At 46.1% G+C, this 15,209-nt stretch overlaps 1 protein-coding gene across 1 annotated transcript in view; it reads right to left on the bottom strand.

The window, feature by feature from the left end:
• The window catches only part of si:dkeyp-72e1.9 (syntaxin-binding protein 4), a 132,372-nt gene that overhangs the window by 46,923 nt on the left and 70,240 nt on the right, over window positions 1-15,209 (bottom strand). The window contains exon 8 of the mRNA XM_060840946.1: window positions 3,026-3,111. Coding sequence (XP_060696929.1) covers window positions 3,026-3,111 — 86 coding nt within the window. The remainder of the gene's footprint in view (window positions 1-3,025; window positions 3,112-15,209) is intronic.

Genomic DNA, 15,209 nt, shown 5'->3' with positions numbered 1-15,209 from the left:
GCAAAAGAATATCAGAATCGCAGAAGGTGCCCATTCAGATCATAATGTCTGCATCGGTTCTTATTTAATCTGGCTGTATTATCGAGTGCCAATTTCCCCATATCCCTCACATCATCACTATGTAAAAGTCCATCCAATGCCGTCTTGGACAGAGCATTGTCAAAAGGGCTTGTCCATTTTCCTTTCACTCGATCAGTCTAATTCAGCCCTTACCACTTTCGAAGCTCGCTGGAAGACACTACACATACTTAACAGTTTCAAAGTGAACACTGATATCAACTACTGCATTCCTGGAGCTGATGAAGTCCAAAGGCACTCAGTGATGGTAGCGATAGTGGAAAGGGGCTTTCCTCATGCTATTTCATTGAGTCATTGATTGCTTAAGGAAAGGTAGGAAAGGATAGGTAGAAAGGCAGGTTGTAAGAGGAATACCAAAGTTACAGAGAGTTATTGATAGGTTAAGTCAATGGGCAAAAAATTGGAAAATCAAGTATAATGTGGGTAAATGTGAATTTATTCATTTTGGGAAGGGAGAACAAAAGGACAGGTGCAGCACGGTGGCTCAGTGGTTAGCACTGCTGCCTCAATACTAGGGACTGGGTTGAAATCCAGCCTGGGGTGACTATCTGTGTGGAGTTCCCTCATTCTCTCTGTGTCTGCATGGGCTTCCTCTGGTGCTCTGGTTTCCTCCCACAATTTAATGATGTGCCGGTTAGGTGAATTGGCCAGGCTAAATTACCCCATACTGTTCAGGGAAGTAAAGAGGAAGCTCGATTATCGGATTATCTGAAAGAGATCTTGAGGTCCTGAGAGAAACATCACATCAAAGACGTGTTTCCAACACTGATTGCGTCTTTGTTTACAGTGATTAAAAGTGAACTCTGCTTCCTGAAGTGCTGCCGAGAATCGTCCTGGACTGATGGGAGCCTAGGCACAGTCTCCAAATGACTGACCTCCCACCCCCCTCTCTCTGTCCCCCCACACTTTCCCTGGAGTTCTACACAGGGGTGTATCGTAAACCCCCTTCCCCAGATAATCTCTCCAACATTGTCCTGTACAGGGCAGAGGTGGAACCTGTTAAAACATTGCAATAAAAGGGTGCGTGTGTGAGAGAGAGTGAATGAGTGATTTGGAGACTCATCCACCCATCCCAAACAGGCAGCAGCAGCAGTCTTGTTGTTGGTGTCTAGTCCGGCTGCCCCAGAAAGGGGGCAGTGTTGCATGGGGTTGGGGGGTGGGGTGGGGAGCAGGTGGGCGGGGGCGGGTGTCAGGTGGGTTTGGGAGGCAGGTGGGGGCAGATGGGGTTGGGGGTGGGCGGTGATGGATGTGGTTGGGGTGGATGGGTTTGAGGGTGGGTGGGGGTGGATGGGTTTGAGGGTGGGTGGGGGTGGATGGGATTGGGGGTGGGTGGGGGTGGATGGGGTTGGGGATGGGTGGGGGCAGACAGGGTTGGGGCGTGGGGTAGATGGGGTTGAGGTGGGTGGGGGCGGATGGAGTTGGGAGCGAGTTGGGGGTGGATAGGGTTGGGGGTGGAGGGGTGGATGAGGTTTGGGAGCATGTGGAGGTGGATGGGGTTGGGGGTGGATGGGGTTGGGGGTGGGTAGGGTGGATGGGGTTTGGGAGTGGATGTGGTTGTGGGTGGGTGGGGTGGATGGGGTTTGGGAGTGGATGCGGTTGGGGGTGGGTGGGGTGGATGGGGTTTGGGAGTGGATGCGGCTGGGGTTGGGTGGGGTGGATGGGGTTTGGGAGTGGATGCGGTTGGGGGTGGGTGGGGTGGATGGGGTTTGGGAGTGGATGCGGTTGGGGGTGGGTGGGGTGGATGGGGTTTGGGAGTGGATGCGGTTGGGGGTGGGTGGGGTGGATGGGGTTTGGGAGTGGATGCGGTTGGGGGTGGGTGGGGTGGATGGGGTTTGGGAGTGGATGCGGTTGGGGGTGGGTGGGGTGGATGCGGTTGGGGGTGGATGGAGTTCGGGGTGTGTGGGGTGGATGTGGTTGGGGTGAGTGGGGGCGGATGGGATTGGGGGTGGGGCAGATGGCTTGGCGGGGGGGGGCAGGGGCCCGTGCGCTGTGTGCTGCTATCTCGTCTCCTGAACAGGGAGCGGACTGAACAGAAAACTCCAAACCCCAGAGGAAAGGCAGTGAACCAATTAACCGAATCATCATATCCCCAAACGTTATAGTGCCCGCCAATCTCGTTTGGATAATCGAGGTTCCTCTGTATAGGTTATGTGCATGAATCATGGGTAAATGCCAGGGAATGGGTTTTGGTGGGACACTCTTCGGAGGGTCAGTGTGGACTTGCTGGGCTGAAGGGCCTGTTTCCACACTGTAGGGATTCTAAAAACAGAATGTTATTTCAATTGAGAAGTAAATTAAATTAAAGGCAGAAAAAATGCAACACAAAAGTACTTTGGGATTGCTTGTGCATTAAACACAGAAAGTTAGCACACAGGGACAGCAGATAATCAGGAAGGGTCATGGAATGTGGGCCCTTATTTCAAGGGAGTTGGAGTATAAGAGTAGGGAAGTCTTCCTGCGACTATACAAGGTGCTGGGGAGACCATGCCTGGAGTACGGTGAGCAGGTTTAGTCTTCTTACTTAAGGAAACATATCATGTCATTGGAGGCAGTTCAGAGAATATTCCCTAGAGTGATTCCCAAGGCCAAACTATTACATGAATTCAAGAAGGAGTTAGACACAGCACTTGGGAGAAAAGGGATCAGAGGATGTGGGGGAATTGTGGGAACAGGGAATTCAGTTGGATGATCAGCTATAATTGAGGGGCTGAATGGCCTTTCCTACTCCAGATTTTACTTTTCTGGTTAAAACAGCTATTTTTGAACACAGGAAGAGTTACTGCAGCAATGCCTCAGCCAATGCCCAGACCTTTAGCAGTCGGAATGTGTTTACACTGGCTCACAGTGAGTACAATACCATCAATAAAGCTTCTCCATCAAATGGATTTCACTGAATGAAGATCTTTGGGAATACTTTGCATCAGCACAAAAAGAAAGTGAGACTTACCTGATCCTTGTGGAGTGGGTGAATTCCTTGCAGATCCCGTACTCCCCCTGGATCCATAGTTTGCTAATAATTCCAAAAATTCTCTCCTGCTCAGAATGAGAAAGGAGTCTGATTATCAAGAATAATATTTAGGGAATGCAAAGACAATTCCGACCAAGGCAATTGAAATGCAATTTTCAGATTGATTTCCATCCACTGCTTCAGGGCTGGTTTTAGCTGCTGATCATTGGTAGGACTCTTGACTCAGAGTCAGGAGACAGCAGGTTCAATTCCTGCTCTGGGACCAGGGCAGTCCATCTCAGTCTACACTGTCAGTGCTCTCTGTCATATGAGATGTTAAACAGAGGCCTCAACAATGTGGAAAATATCCCTCAAAAGTGGAGACGCGTTAGTGACATCCTCAACATGCCTTTGTGAAGAGATCAAACTCCCAACCTGACTCATGGGAGTGATCAGTCAAAATAGAGAAGATTCATTAAAGGAACAATGTGTGGACTAGGGTAAAAATCACACAAAACCAGGTTATAGTCCTATACGTTTATTTGGAAGCACTAGCTTTTGGAGCGCTGCTTCTTCATGAAGGAGCTGCACTCCGAAAGCTAGTACTGCCAAATAAATCTGTTGGACTATAACCCGGTGTTGTGTGATTTTTAACTTTGTCCACCCCAGTCCAACACCAGCACCTCCACATTATGTGTAGACTGTTCTCTTATTGGGCAAGTGAGCTTTTTTGGAGGTGTATGCACTCCCCCCAACCTCACGACTTCCCTTCTGTGTGTTTCTGATTAAGTCTCTCTTTGTGTTTGGTACCTTGCTAGGTGAATCTTCATATAGGAAGACAGGTAGACCATTCTGCCCATTGAGCACGGCCTATCATTCAATGTGATCATGGTTGATTGAACATTTGAAGACCTCCTATCCCCATAACCCTGATCACCAGGATGATCAGAAATCTATCGATCTCTACGATAAACATAATCAGAGCATGTTTGTAAGGTAAAAGGACAAAGACTTGAAAAAGGCCATGAGGGGAAATTTTGTTTAAAAAAGAGAGTAGTTCATGTGTGGAATGAACTTCCTGAGGAAGTGGTGGATGTAGGTACAGTTACAATGTTTAAAAGACATTTGAATAAGTACATGAATAGAAAAGGTTTTGGTCAGGAACAGGCAGGTGGGACTAGTTTAGTTTGGGATTATGGTCAGCATAGATTGGTTAAAGAGTCATAGAGATGTACAGCACTGAAACAGACCCTTCGGTCCAACCTGTCCATGCCGACCTGATATCCCAACCCAATCTAGTCCCACCTGCCAGCATCCGGACCATACCCCTCCAAACCCTTCCCATTCATAAACCCATCCAAATGCCTCTTAAATGCTGTAATTGTACCAGCCTCCACCACATCCTCTGGCAGCTCATTCCATACATGCACCACTCTCTGTGTGAAAAAGTTGCCCCTTAGGTCTCTTTTATATCTTTCCCCTCTCACCCTAAACCTATGCCCTCTAGTTCTGAACTCCCCGACCCCAGGGAAAAGACTTTGTCTATTTATCCTATCCATGCCCCTCATAATTTTGTAAACCTCAGTCTCCGATGCTCCAGGGAAAACAGCCCCAGCCTCTTCAGCCTCCCCCTGTAGCTCAGATCCTCCAACCCTGGCAACATCCTTGTAAATCTTTTCTGAACCCTTTCAAGTTTCACAACATCTTTCCGATAGGAAGGAGACCATAATTGCACACAATATTCTAACAGTGCCTGTGTGGGTTTCCTCCGGGTGCTCCGGTTTCCTCCCACAGTCCAAAGATGTGCGGGTCAGGTGAATTGGCCATGCTAAATTGCCCGTAGTGTTAGGTAAGGGGTAAATGTAGGGGTATGGGTGGGTTGCGCTTCGGTGGGTCGGTGTGGACTTGTTGGGCCGAAGGGCCTGTTTCCACACTGTAAGTAATCTAACCAATGTCCTATACAGCCACAACATGACCTCCCAACTCCTGTACTCCCTTTGGTTGGACCAAAGGGTCTGTTTCCTTGCTGTATGACTCTATGACTGAGCTTTCAGAGCCCTCTGAGGTACAGAATTTCAAATGGTAACAAATATCTAATGAATAGCTAAGAATAAAATCATTCCAAAGGAAGAGGGTATTTGGTTAATAAAAATATCATGTTAAGCGAAGTGGAATTATTACTTTAATTTGTAAAAATTGGCAGTCAGCAATCATCGCTGAAAATGTGTTGCTGGAAAAGCGCAGCAGGTCAGGCAGCATCCAAGGAGCAGGAGAATCGACGTTTCGGGCATGAGCCCTTCTTCAGGAGAAGATTCCTGAAGAAGGGCTCATGCCCGAAACGTCGACTCTCCTGCTTCTTGGATGCTGCCTGACCTGCTGCGCTTTTCCAGCAGCACATTTTCAGCTCTGATCTCCAGCATCTGCAGTCCTCACTCTCTCCAGTCAGCAATCATCATCAGGTAAATGGTATCAGCAAACTTATGGTTTGGAATAAGGAACCAGACACATGGCATGATCCAATGTGAAATCTTGTTTCTTACAAATAAATGCTTTGTTAAAGGCATAGGGTAAAAAAAAATTGCCCCTTGCGTCTTTTTGAAATCTCACTCCTCTAACCTTGAAAATGTGCCCCCTAGTCTTGAAATGCCCCACCCTGGGGTAAAGTTACCTACTGTCAACCATATCCATGCCTCTCATGATTTTGTAAACCTTCACAACCTCTTACATAGATTAGATTACTTTTAGATTACTTTTACAGTGTGAAAACAGGCCCTTCGGCCCAACAAGTCCGCACCGACCCGCCGAAGCGCAACCCACCCATTCCCCTACATTTACCCAACACTACGGACAATTTAGCATGGCCAATTCACCTGACCTGCACATCTTTGTGACTGTGGGAGGAAACTGGAGCACCCAGAGGAAACCCACGCAGACAAGGGGAGAATGTGCACAGTCAGTCGGCTGAGTCGGGAACTGAACCCGGGTCTCTGGCGCTGTGAGGCAGCAGTGCTAACCACTGTGCCACCATGCCGCCCAACTCGAGTGAAAAAAGTCCCAGCCTATCCAGCCTTCCTTTGTAATTCAAACTCTCCATATCCAGCAACATCCTGGTAAATCTCTTCTGAACCTCATGAAGCCTTTTAAATTAACCTGATCTTGACCTTAAAAGGGCTGGTACAAACTGAGATTCTTACTGATCCTTTAGTGGATTACTAGTCTTTGTTCTGTACCAACGCTGTGTAATCAAAGATTAAAGAGATTTCTGCCCTTTTGTAAGTGGAGCAACTTATCCGCACCACTTTTAAAAATGGGTTCTATTTTTAAACTTCATCTACTAATGCTCTACTTTTAACAATGGCCACAGGGATTTAGGATCTGAAGGACAGGATAACTATAATCATAGAAATACATTATAGCTTCTGACCAGGGTCAAACTAGATTTGGCATGTTCCTTATCTCATTCAATTTGATTTCCGCAGAAGAACTGAATGAATGCATTAACCCAACAGCAGTTCAGATGGTCGATGTAAGTGAAGGCAATTATTAAAGGAAACAGGGGAAAGTTGGCCCATTATGATTGGGAGAATAGATTAAAATGTACAGAGTGGAGAGAGCTGTTGTTGCGCAGTGGTAGTGTCCCTATTACAGAGCCAGGAGACCTGGTTTCACACATGCTCCAGAGATGTGTGGTAACAGATTTATAGAAGCTAGAATTTATAGAGTGGAAGCAGGCTATTCTGCCCATCAAGTCCACACTGACTCTCCGAATAGCATCCCACCCAGACACTCCCTGTAACCCTGCATTTCCCATGGCTAATCCACCTAGCCTACACATCCCTGAACACTATGGGGCAATTTAGCATGGCCAATCCACCCTAACCTGCCCATCTTTGGATCGTGGGAGGAAACCGGAGCACCCAGAGGAAACCCACACCGATACAGGGAAAATGTGCAAACTCCACACAGTCAGGTCACCTGAGGCTGGAATCGAACCCGGGTCCCTGGCACTGTGAGGCAGCAGGGCTAACCACCCTGGTTAGGAAAATATTTAAAAGATACAGATGCTGTTGATCAGTGGTAAGTATTTTGTTTTAAAGTAAACAAAGTTCTCAATAAAACACGCTCTATAGAGAAACAATGACACTGGAAAAGTGATAGTCAGGGACTGACTAAGAAAGCTAACATTAGGATCAAATTCAAAGAAGAGGTTAATAATATCAGGAAGAATTGTAGCAAGCCTGAGAATTATAAATATTTAAGACATCAGTACGTGAGAATCAGAAATCCTAATGATTTCCCACCATTTCCGCAGTGAGTAATCCCACTGTCACCCCACAGTAAGTAACCGCACTGTTATAGTGAATGAGTCCCCATCCCCCAGTGTTCTTCCATAGTGAGCCACCCCACTGCGACCCCACAGTAAATATCCCACTGTTCTCCACTGTGACCCTAATCATTCTAACTCCAATGAAGTTCCACAGCAGCTATTGCTTCGGGGACCCCTCACCCCACAATTTACAATTCTAAAAATATGGCTGCAGACAAAGGGGATGATCTTCCAAAAATTCTGTAGATTCTAGAACAGTTCCAGCACCTGAAAGAGAGAAAACATAATACCACTATTCCACAAAGGAAGGAGAGTGGAAATACAGGGAAATACAGCAAAGTTAGCAGACTTGAATCCATTTTAAGGAGGTGTGGACACCAGAAAAGATAGATGGGACCTTAGCTTCCCTGAAGTTTTGGAGCACAGAGATGGTCCCGTGTAACCTCTGGCCCTAGCACTGGCTGTCTAGATGAGTACCATGACCTAGGATCAATCTCCTTCCCCATTCCCTTCACATTGGTTCTATTTAAATAACTATCCAATGTTCTCTTGAATGCATCAATTGAACCTGCCTCCCCACTCCAAGCAGTGCATTCCATACCATGGGAGCTCACTTCATGTTTACTTCTTTTGCAAATCACTCTTGAATCAGTGCCTTTTCGTTCTTGATCCTTTTACAAATGGAAATAGTTTCTCCCAATCGATCCCATCCATGATTTTGAAAACACTGCTCAAATCTGCTCTTAACAGCCTTCTCTCCAAGAAGAATGGTCCCAGCCTCTCCAATCTATCCTCAGAACTGAAGTTTCTCATCCCTGCAACCATTCTTGTACATTTTGCCTGGCATGGTATCTCAGTGGGTATCACTGCTGCCTCGTAGCATCAGGGACCTGGGTTCAACTCTAACTTTACGCAACTGACTGTCTGGAGTTTGCACATTCTCCCCGTGTCTGTGTGGATTTCCTCCAGGTGCTCCAGTTTCCTCTCACAATCCAAAGATGTGCAGGTCAGGGTGGATTGGCTGTGCTAAATTACCCACAGTTTCGCGGGATGTGCAAGTTAGGTGGGTCAGCCATGGGAAATGCAGGGTTACAGGGATGGGGTGGTTCTGCGTGGGATGCTCCTCATAGGTTCAGTGTGGACTTGATGGGCTGAATGGTCAGCTTTCACACTGTAGGGATTCTATGATTATCTCTTCTGCATCATCTCCAATATGTTCCCGTCCTGTCCTTAGTGTGGTGCATGGATCTGTACACAATGCTGCAGCTGATATCTAACAGGGGTCTTATACCAGTTCAACATCACCTCCTTACTCTTGCTTAATGTTTCATCTGAGAGGCACCCCCTTCAACTACAAAAGATTGTTCTTTTGAGATTAGATCTGTTTCTTGCTAGCCTAGACTCATGTGGTAATCAACTTTTATCAGTCACCCAACACCAATTACACAGATGATGTTGCCTTTTGTTATTATTGTTTCCTGCGGGAGCACAAATTATTGATCTTGTTTCCTGATGTTAGAACGTCATTGGCTGTAAGGTTTGCTCATCCTGAAAGGTGATATAAAAATGCAAGTCTGTCTTCATTGTGGCATTCTTTCTTCTCCTTAGTTTAAGCAACACAAGCGATTACATCTCTGCCTAAGTGATTTCATTTTAAAATGGAATGTGTGAAGGTGACGGAGAGTTAAAGGTCAGATGTTGCTCTGGTAATCCCATCACATGACCATCTACCTATTTGGTGCAAATCTTTTCCCTCGTCCAATGCAGAGACCACCCTGAACCATCTCGGCGTGTGAACTGCGCCTGCAGTGTAGACGGAGATACAATTGGTTCTATTCAGGCGATGCATTTGTTAAGCATGTCTCCTGAATATTTGACCCTCTGAAAGCCAACTTTGTCTGGGATTTGGGATACAGACTGCCAGCCACACAATAGACAATAGACAATAGGTGCAGGAGTAGGCCATTCTGCCCTTCGAGCCTGCACCACCATTCATTATGATCATGGCTGATCATCCTCAATCAGTATCCTGTTCCTGCATTATTTCCATAACCCTTGATTCCACTATCTTTGAGAGCTCTATCCAACTCTTTCTTAAATGAATCCAGAGACTGGGCCTCCACTGCCCTCTGGGACAGAGCATTCCACACAGCCACCACTTTCTGGGTGAAGAAGTTTCTCCTCATCTCTGTCCTAAATGGTCTAGCCCTTATTTTTAAGGTATGTCCTCTGGTTCGGGACTAACCCATCAGCGGAAACATGTTTCCGGCCTCCAGAGTGTCCAATCCTTTAATAATCTTATACGTCTCAATCAAGTCCCCTCTCAGTCTTCTAAACTCAAGGGTATACAAGCCCAGTCACTCCAATCTTTCAACATAAGATAGTCCCGCAATTCCAGAAATTGACCTCGTGAACCAACGCTGCACTCCCTCAATAGCCAGAATCAATAGCGCTGTTGCTTTTGTGGCCTGGGGTGGGAGCAGGGGTGGGGGGGTGGGGGGTGTACAGTTTTCCACGTTTAAGTTGGCTGCTTTAGGTTGCAGTCTCTCTTCAGTTTCCTAAAAGGGCAGCTTCAAAATTTCCAACAGCTCTTCAGCCTTGCGCCTCTGAGTTATGGAAATGCCATGCGGAGCAGTGGTGGTGCTGGTGGTGGTGGTGGTGGTGGGGGTGGAGGGGGGGGGTGGCGGGAGGGTGGCGGAGGGGGATGGGTGTATCAGAGGGACATTAACAGCTCCACGTTAGCATTGGCCCACAGTGGGAAGTCATTGTGACTGCCTGCCCCTCCAGCGTCGTTACTTCCACACTGGGGTGTCCATTGAGACTTAGAATTCCTACAGTGTGGAAACAAGCCATTTGGCCCAACAAGTCCACACTGACCCTCCAAAGAGTAACCCACCCAGACCCATTTCCCTACCTTATAACACTCCATTTACTCCTGACTAATGCACCTGACCTACACATGCCTGAACACTATGGGCAATTTAGCATGGCCAATTCACCTAACCTGCACATCTTTGGACTGTGGGAGGAAGCCCACGCAGACACGGGGAGAAAGTGCAAGCTCCACACTGACAGTCACCCGAAGCTGGAATTGAACCCGGGTTCCTGGCACTGGGAGGCAGCAGTGCTAACCATTGAGCAACCATGCCACCCAAGAATGCAGTGTCCACCATTACGATACAGATCTGTAGAAACCAATATGATCCACAGGGGGGTCTTTGCCCCAGAAAATGGATATCTGTTGACTAATACTTGAAGCAAATACTTCTAACATTAATAGAAGCTGACCATTCTGTCACTGCTTCAATAAGACTGAGAGACTTAAAGACGACATAACACACCATCAGAGATTAATTAAATTAGAACATATTGTGAAGTTGTCGTACTCTCAGATTTAAAAGCAGAGTCAGCTGTGGTTACACACATAGAAAGTACTGGAGAAGCTCAGCAGGTCTCTCTGGGGTGAAACACAGTGTTGACATTTTGAGTCCAGTGATCATTTGTCACTGGACTCAAAACATTATCTCGTTTTTCTTTCCCCGTTCTGCAGATGATGCCAGATCTCCTGAGTTTCTTCAGCAATTTTGGATAATGTTTCAGATTTTCAATAACCTTGGTTCTTCGCTTTCATTTCATCCGTAGGCACACTGTGCATGTTACACTCCCTGTGGACACAAAACTGCCCCACAGAAAAATCAAATGTGCAGTGTTTGGTTTGACTTATTGTCACATGCGCCTCTGGATTTAAAAATCTCAAAAGGTGTAGGAATTTCTGCAATAATTATTTAGGTTTCAAAAGGAAGCATTGTTGGTATGTTTGCAGATGATACCAAACTTGGTGGCCAAGTGCAGAAGGTTATCTAAGGGACCTTAATCAATTGGGCCAATGGAACATGGTGTGGCAGATGGAGTTTAATTTAGATAAAAGTGAGATGTTGCATTTAGTTAAGACAAACCAGGGTAGAACTTACACAGTTAAAAGTAGGGTCTTGGGGAGTGTTGTCAAACAGAGAGACCTAGGGTTACATAGTTCATTGAAAGAGACATCACAGGTAGACAGGGTGGTAGAGTAGGTGTTTAGCATGCTTGCTCAGACCATTGAGTATTGGAATTGGGATATTATGTTGCGGTTTTACAGGATGTCAATGAGGCCATTTTTGGAAGATGGTATACAGTGTTGGTCACCCTGCTATAGGAAAGATGTTATTAACTTGGAGAGGACTCAGAAAAGATTTACAAGATGTAACCAGGGCTGGAGGGTTTAAGTTATAAAGAAATGCTGGGAGTTTTTCCATTGGTGTAGGGTAACCTTATAGAGATTTATAAAATCACAAGGGGCAATGATAAGGTGAAGAACAAAGGTCTTTTTTCCCAGGGTAGGGAATCCAAAATTAGAGGCTATCGGTTTAAGTAGGAGGAGGAAGATTTAAAAGGGACCCGAGGTGCAACTTTTTCCACACAGAGTGTGGTTTATATGTGGAATGAACTGCCAGAGGAAGTGGTAGATATGGGTACTGTCACAACATCTAAAGAACATTTGGACATGTACATGCAAAGGAAAGGTTTCGAGGGATATGGGCCAAATGTCGAGAAATGGGATTAGTTTAGTTCAGGAAACTTGGTCAACACAGATGAGTAGGACCGAAGGGCCTGTCTCTGTGATGTGTGGCTCTAAAATGACTTTTGTTTAATAGATTTCCAATTTTTCTCTCAAGTTTTCGTTAACTGTGTGATTTTGTTCCTGCCGCAGTTTCTGATAGTCAGCCCATTGTTTTTAAAAGTAAAGAAGGGATAATGATAGGGCTCTTGTGGCACAGTGGTAGTGTCCGTAACTCTGAGGCAGAAGGTCTGGGTTCAAGTACCAGCTGCTACAGAGGTGTGTAATCAACAAGAAAATATCTACAGGCCATAAAACTCCTTCTACCAGAGCAGTCAGCTGACAGCACAAACAGGATTGGTAGCTTTCCCAAACCTAAACCAGAAAGGTGGGACTTCAAGTCCCACACATGCTGAGTGAGCCCAAAGGTTTGGACAGACAAATCCAGTGCAGTAGCTTCCTTGTTGGAGGGAGCCACCTATTAAACTCAAGTCTAGTGTGCTCTTTCAGGGGTTTGTAAATAAGTGATAATGCTGTGATGGTATTATTGCTGGATTGTTAATCCAGAGACCGAGACAATGTGCTGGGGCCTGGGTCCAAGTCCACTCTAATAATAACGATGAATCCATTGTCAGTGGTCAGGAAAGCCCACTTGGTTCACTCATGTCCTTTAGGGAAGGAAACTGCCATCCTTACCTGCTCTGGTCTCCATGTGACTCCAGACCCACAGCAGTGCGGTTGATATCGAACTGCCCTCTGGTGTATTGGAGACAGGCAATAAAGGCTGGCCTAGCTAGCAACTCCCTCATCCCATGAGTGAAAAAAAAATCCCGCAGGTGAACTTGTGGAAAAGTGAGGATGAAAGTCAGAATAGCAGCGAAACCAAGAGCCACGCTGGCAGAGTTCGAAAAGACTGACAAATGTAAAGTCAGCAGAAAGCTGGTTAGTTGGCAGTGGGCGAGCTGGTTGTCTCTACTTTAAAACTGCATTAAAGATAGGTAGCTTCTTTTAAAAATATCTTAAATAATTTTTCTGCTTGGCTTAAATTTAGGGAAAGAATACTTTATCTAAAGGTGTGGCAGCATTGCTCTGTACCATGTGCCACATGGTCTGCACTAAGTAGGGACATCTTAGACACACGTGGATGACTGAATGTGGCACCAGTGTGTGCTCCAGGTTTCACAGTCTGAGCGTCAGAGTTTGAGCCATCCCTGGGGCTGACTGTCAATGAAGGAAGCGTGTTCTTAGATGTGGCCACCTTGCAGCTTAAGGAAGAGAGGTCAGAGGAGGAAGGGATGACCATCCGATCAGAAGAAGGAAGGCAGTCAGTCCAAAGATGTGCAGGTTAGGGTGGATTGGCCATGGGAAATGGCCTGTCTTCTCCAGGATGTGTAGGCCAGGTGGGTTACAGGGATGGGGGTGGGGGGATACTCCTGGGAGGGTCGGTGTGGACTCGATGGGTGGAACGGCCTGCTTCTGCACTGTAGGGAATCCTACAATTCTATGAAAGCCCCACAATGCATCTCATAGCTGAACAATTTTTCTGTTTTGGGGAACAGTGAGAGCGAGGGGTTCCTCTGGAAGCACAGGCAGAATCCGGCTGCCCAAGGTGGGGGCAAAGAGTGAGAGAGAATGATGGGATTCAGAGACTCAACAATGGCTTGGGAAAGAGTAGGGCCCACTGGGGGTCAAAGTGGCAATCTGTGACATGGTTAAGCTTTAAATGAGTACTTCACACCTATATTCTTTACAGAGAACGCTGAGGAGAGGATTCTGGGTAATCCAAGATGGAGGATGGGATAAATTGCTAGCTGTAAGAGCTGCTCCTTTTTTTTTGAGGTATTTTAGGTGCTGGAGGTGATTGCCTCGAATTCCAGGAGCAGCAATTACTGTTTTATATGCTGTTGCATTGTTTTGGAAGTTTGGAGAAAAAAAAAGTCAAAACAACAGCAGGGAGGAACAGACCAAGGAAGCACATGGTGAGGTCAGTGCAGGATAGAGAGAGAGAAACCCACATTGCTAACTGACAGAGTCATGTATTGCTGGACATCGGAGTGAATCTGGGAAAATTAAAAAACAGTGAAATTCACAACTGATCTTGGAGGAACCTGTTTGGGAGAGGTCACAGCACAGAAACAGATAAGTGGATTTTAAAATAAGTCTGCAGGAGTGAGTAGAGTGGGTTCTTTCTTGATTATATATTTTATTGAGCTATGTCTCTTGATTAAACTTAAAATATAAGCCAGAAGTATTAATTTAACCTGGAGCAGTGTTTTGTAGAGGGATAAGACAGTGCTATTTTCTGGGTCTATAGATTGAAAGAAGCAAAAATGGCCTTTAGTAGAGTTTAATGCTCTTCTTGTCGGATGTGGGAGTTTAGGGAGAGTTTACAGGTTACTGAGGATTACATCTGAAATAAATGCTGTTGGTTGTGAATCCTATTAGATCGAATGGATCGGTTGGAGAGATAGGTACAGGCAATGAGGAATTTACAAGAGCAAGGGGATGTGATGGATGGCAGTTATAGGAAGGGGGAAAAGTCTCAGATACAGTCACATAGATGGGTTAACTCCAGGAAAGGTAAGAGAGGTAGGCAGCTAGTGCAGGAGTCTTCTGTGGCTATCTCCATTTCAAACAGGTATGCTGTTTTGGAAAATGTAGGCAGTGACGGATTCTCAGGGGAACATAGCACGAACAGCCAAGTTTCAGGTATTGAGACTGGCTCTAATGTATTGAGGGGTACATCAGGTTCCAAGCAATCAATCGTGTTAGGGGATTCTCTAGTCCAAGGTACAGACAGACATTTCTGTGGCCAGCAGCGAAAAATCAGAATGGTGTGTTGCTTCCCTGGTGCCAGGATCAAGGATGTCTCAGAGAGGGTGCAGAATATTCTCGGGGGGAGAGGGACCAGCAGGAGGTCATTGTCCACATTGGAACCAATGACATAGGAAGGGAAAAGATTGAGATTCTGAAGGGAGATCACAGAGAGTTAGGCAGGAATTTAAAAATGAGGTCCAAGAGAGTAGTAATATCTGGATTACTCCCGGAGCTAGTGAGGGCAAGAATTGGAAGATAGAATAGATGAGGAGCTGGTGTACAGAGAAAAATTCACATTTTTGGATCTTTGGAAGCTGTTTTGGGGTAGAAGTGACCTGTACAAGAAGGACAGATTGCTCCTAAATTGGAAGAGGACTAATATACTGGCAGGGAAATTTGCTAGAGAAGGTGACTGAGGTGTCAGTGGGAGCGCACTCTGGGGC

Source organism: Hemiscyllium ocellatum, chromosome 20 (genome assembly GCF_020745735.1).
Source record: "Hemiscyllium ocellatum isolate sHemOce1 chromosome 20, sHemOce1.pat.X.cur, whole genome shotgun sequence".
Classification (NCBI taxonomy): domain Eukaryota; kingdom Metazoa; phylum Chordata; class Chondrichthyes; order Orectolobiformes; family Hemiscylliidae; genus Hemiscyllium; species Hemiscyllium ocellatum.
This window is presented reverse-complemented; position numbering and strand designations above follow the sequence as displayed.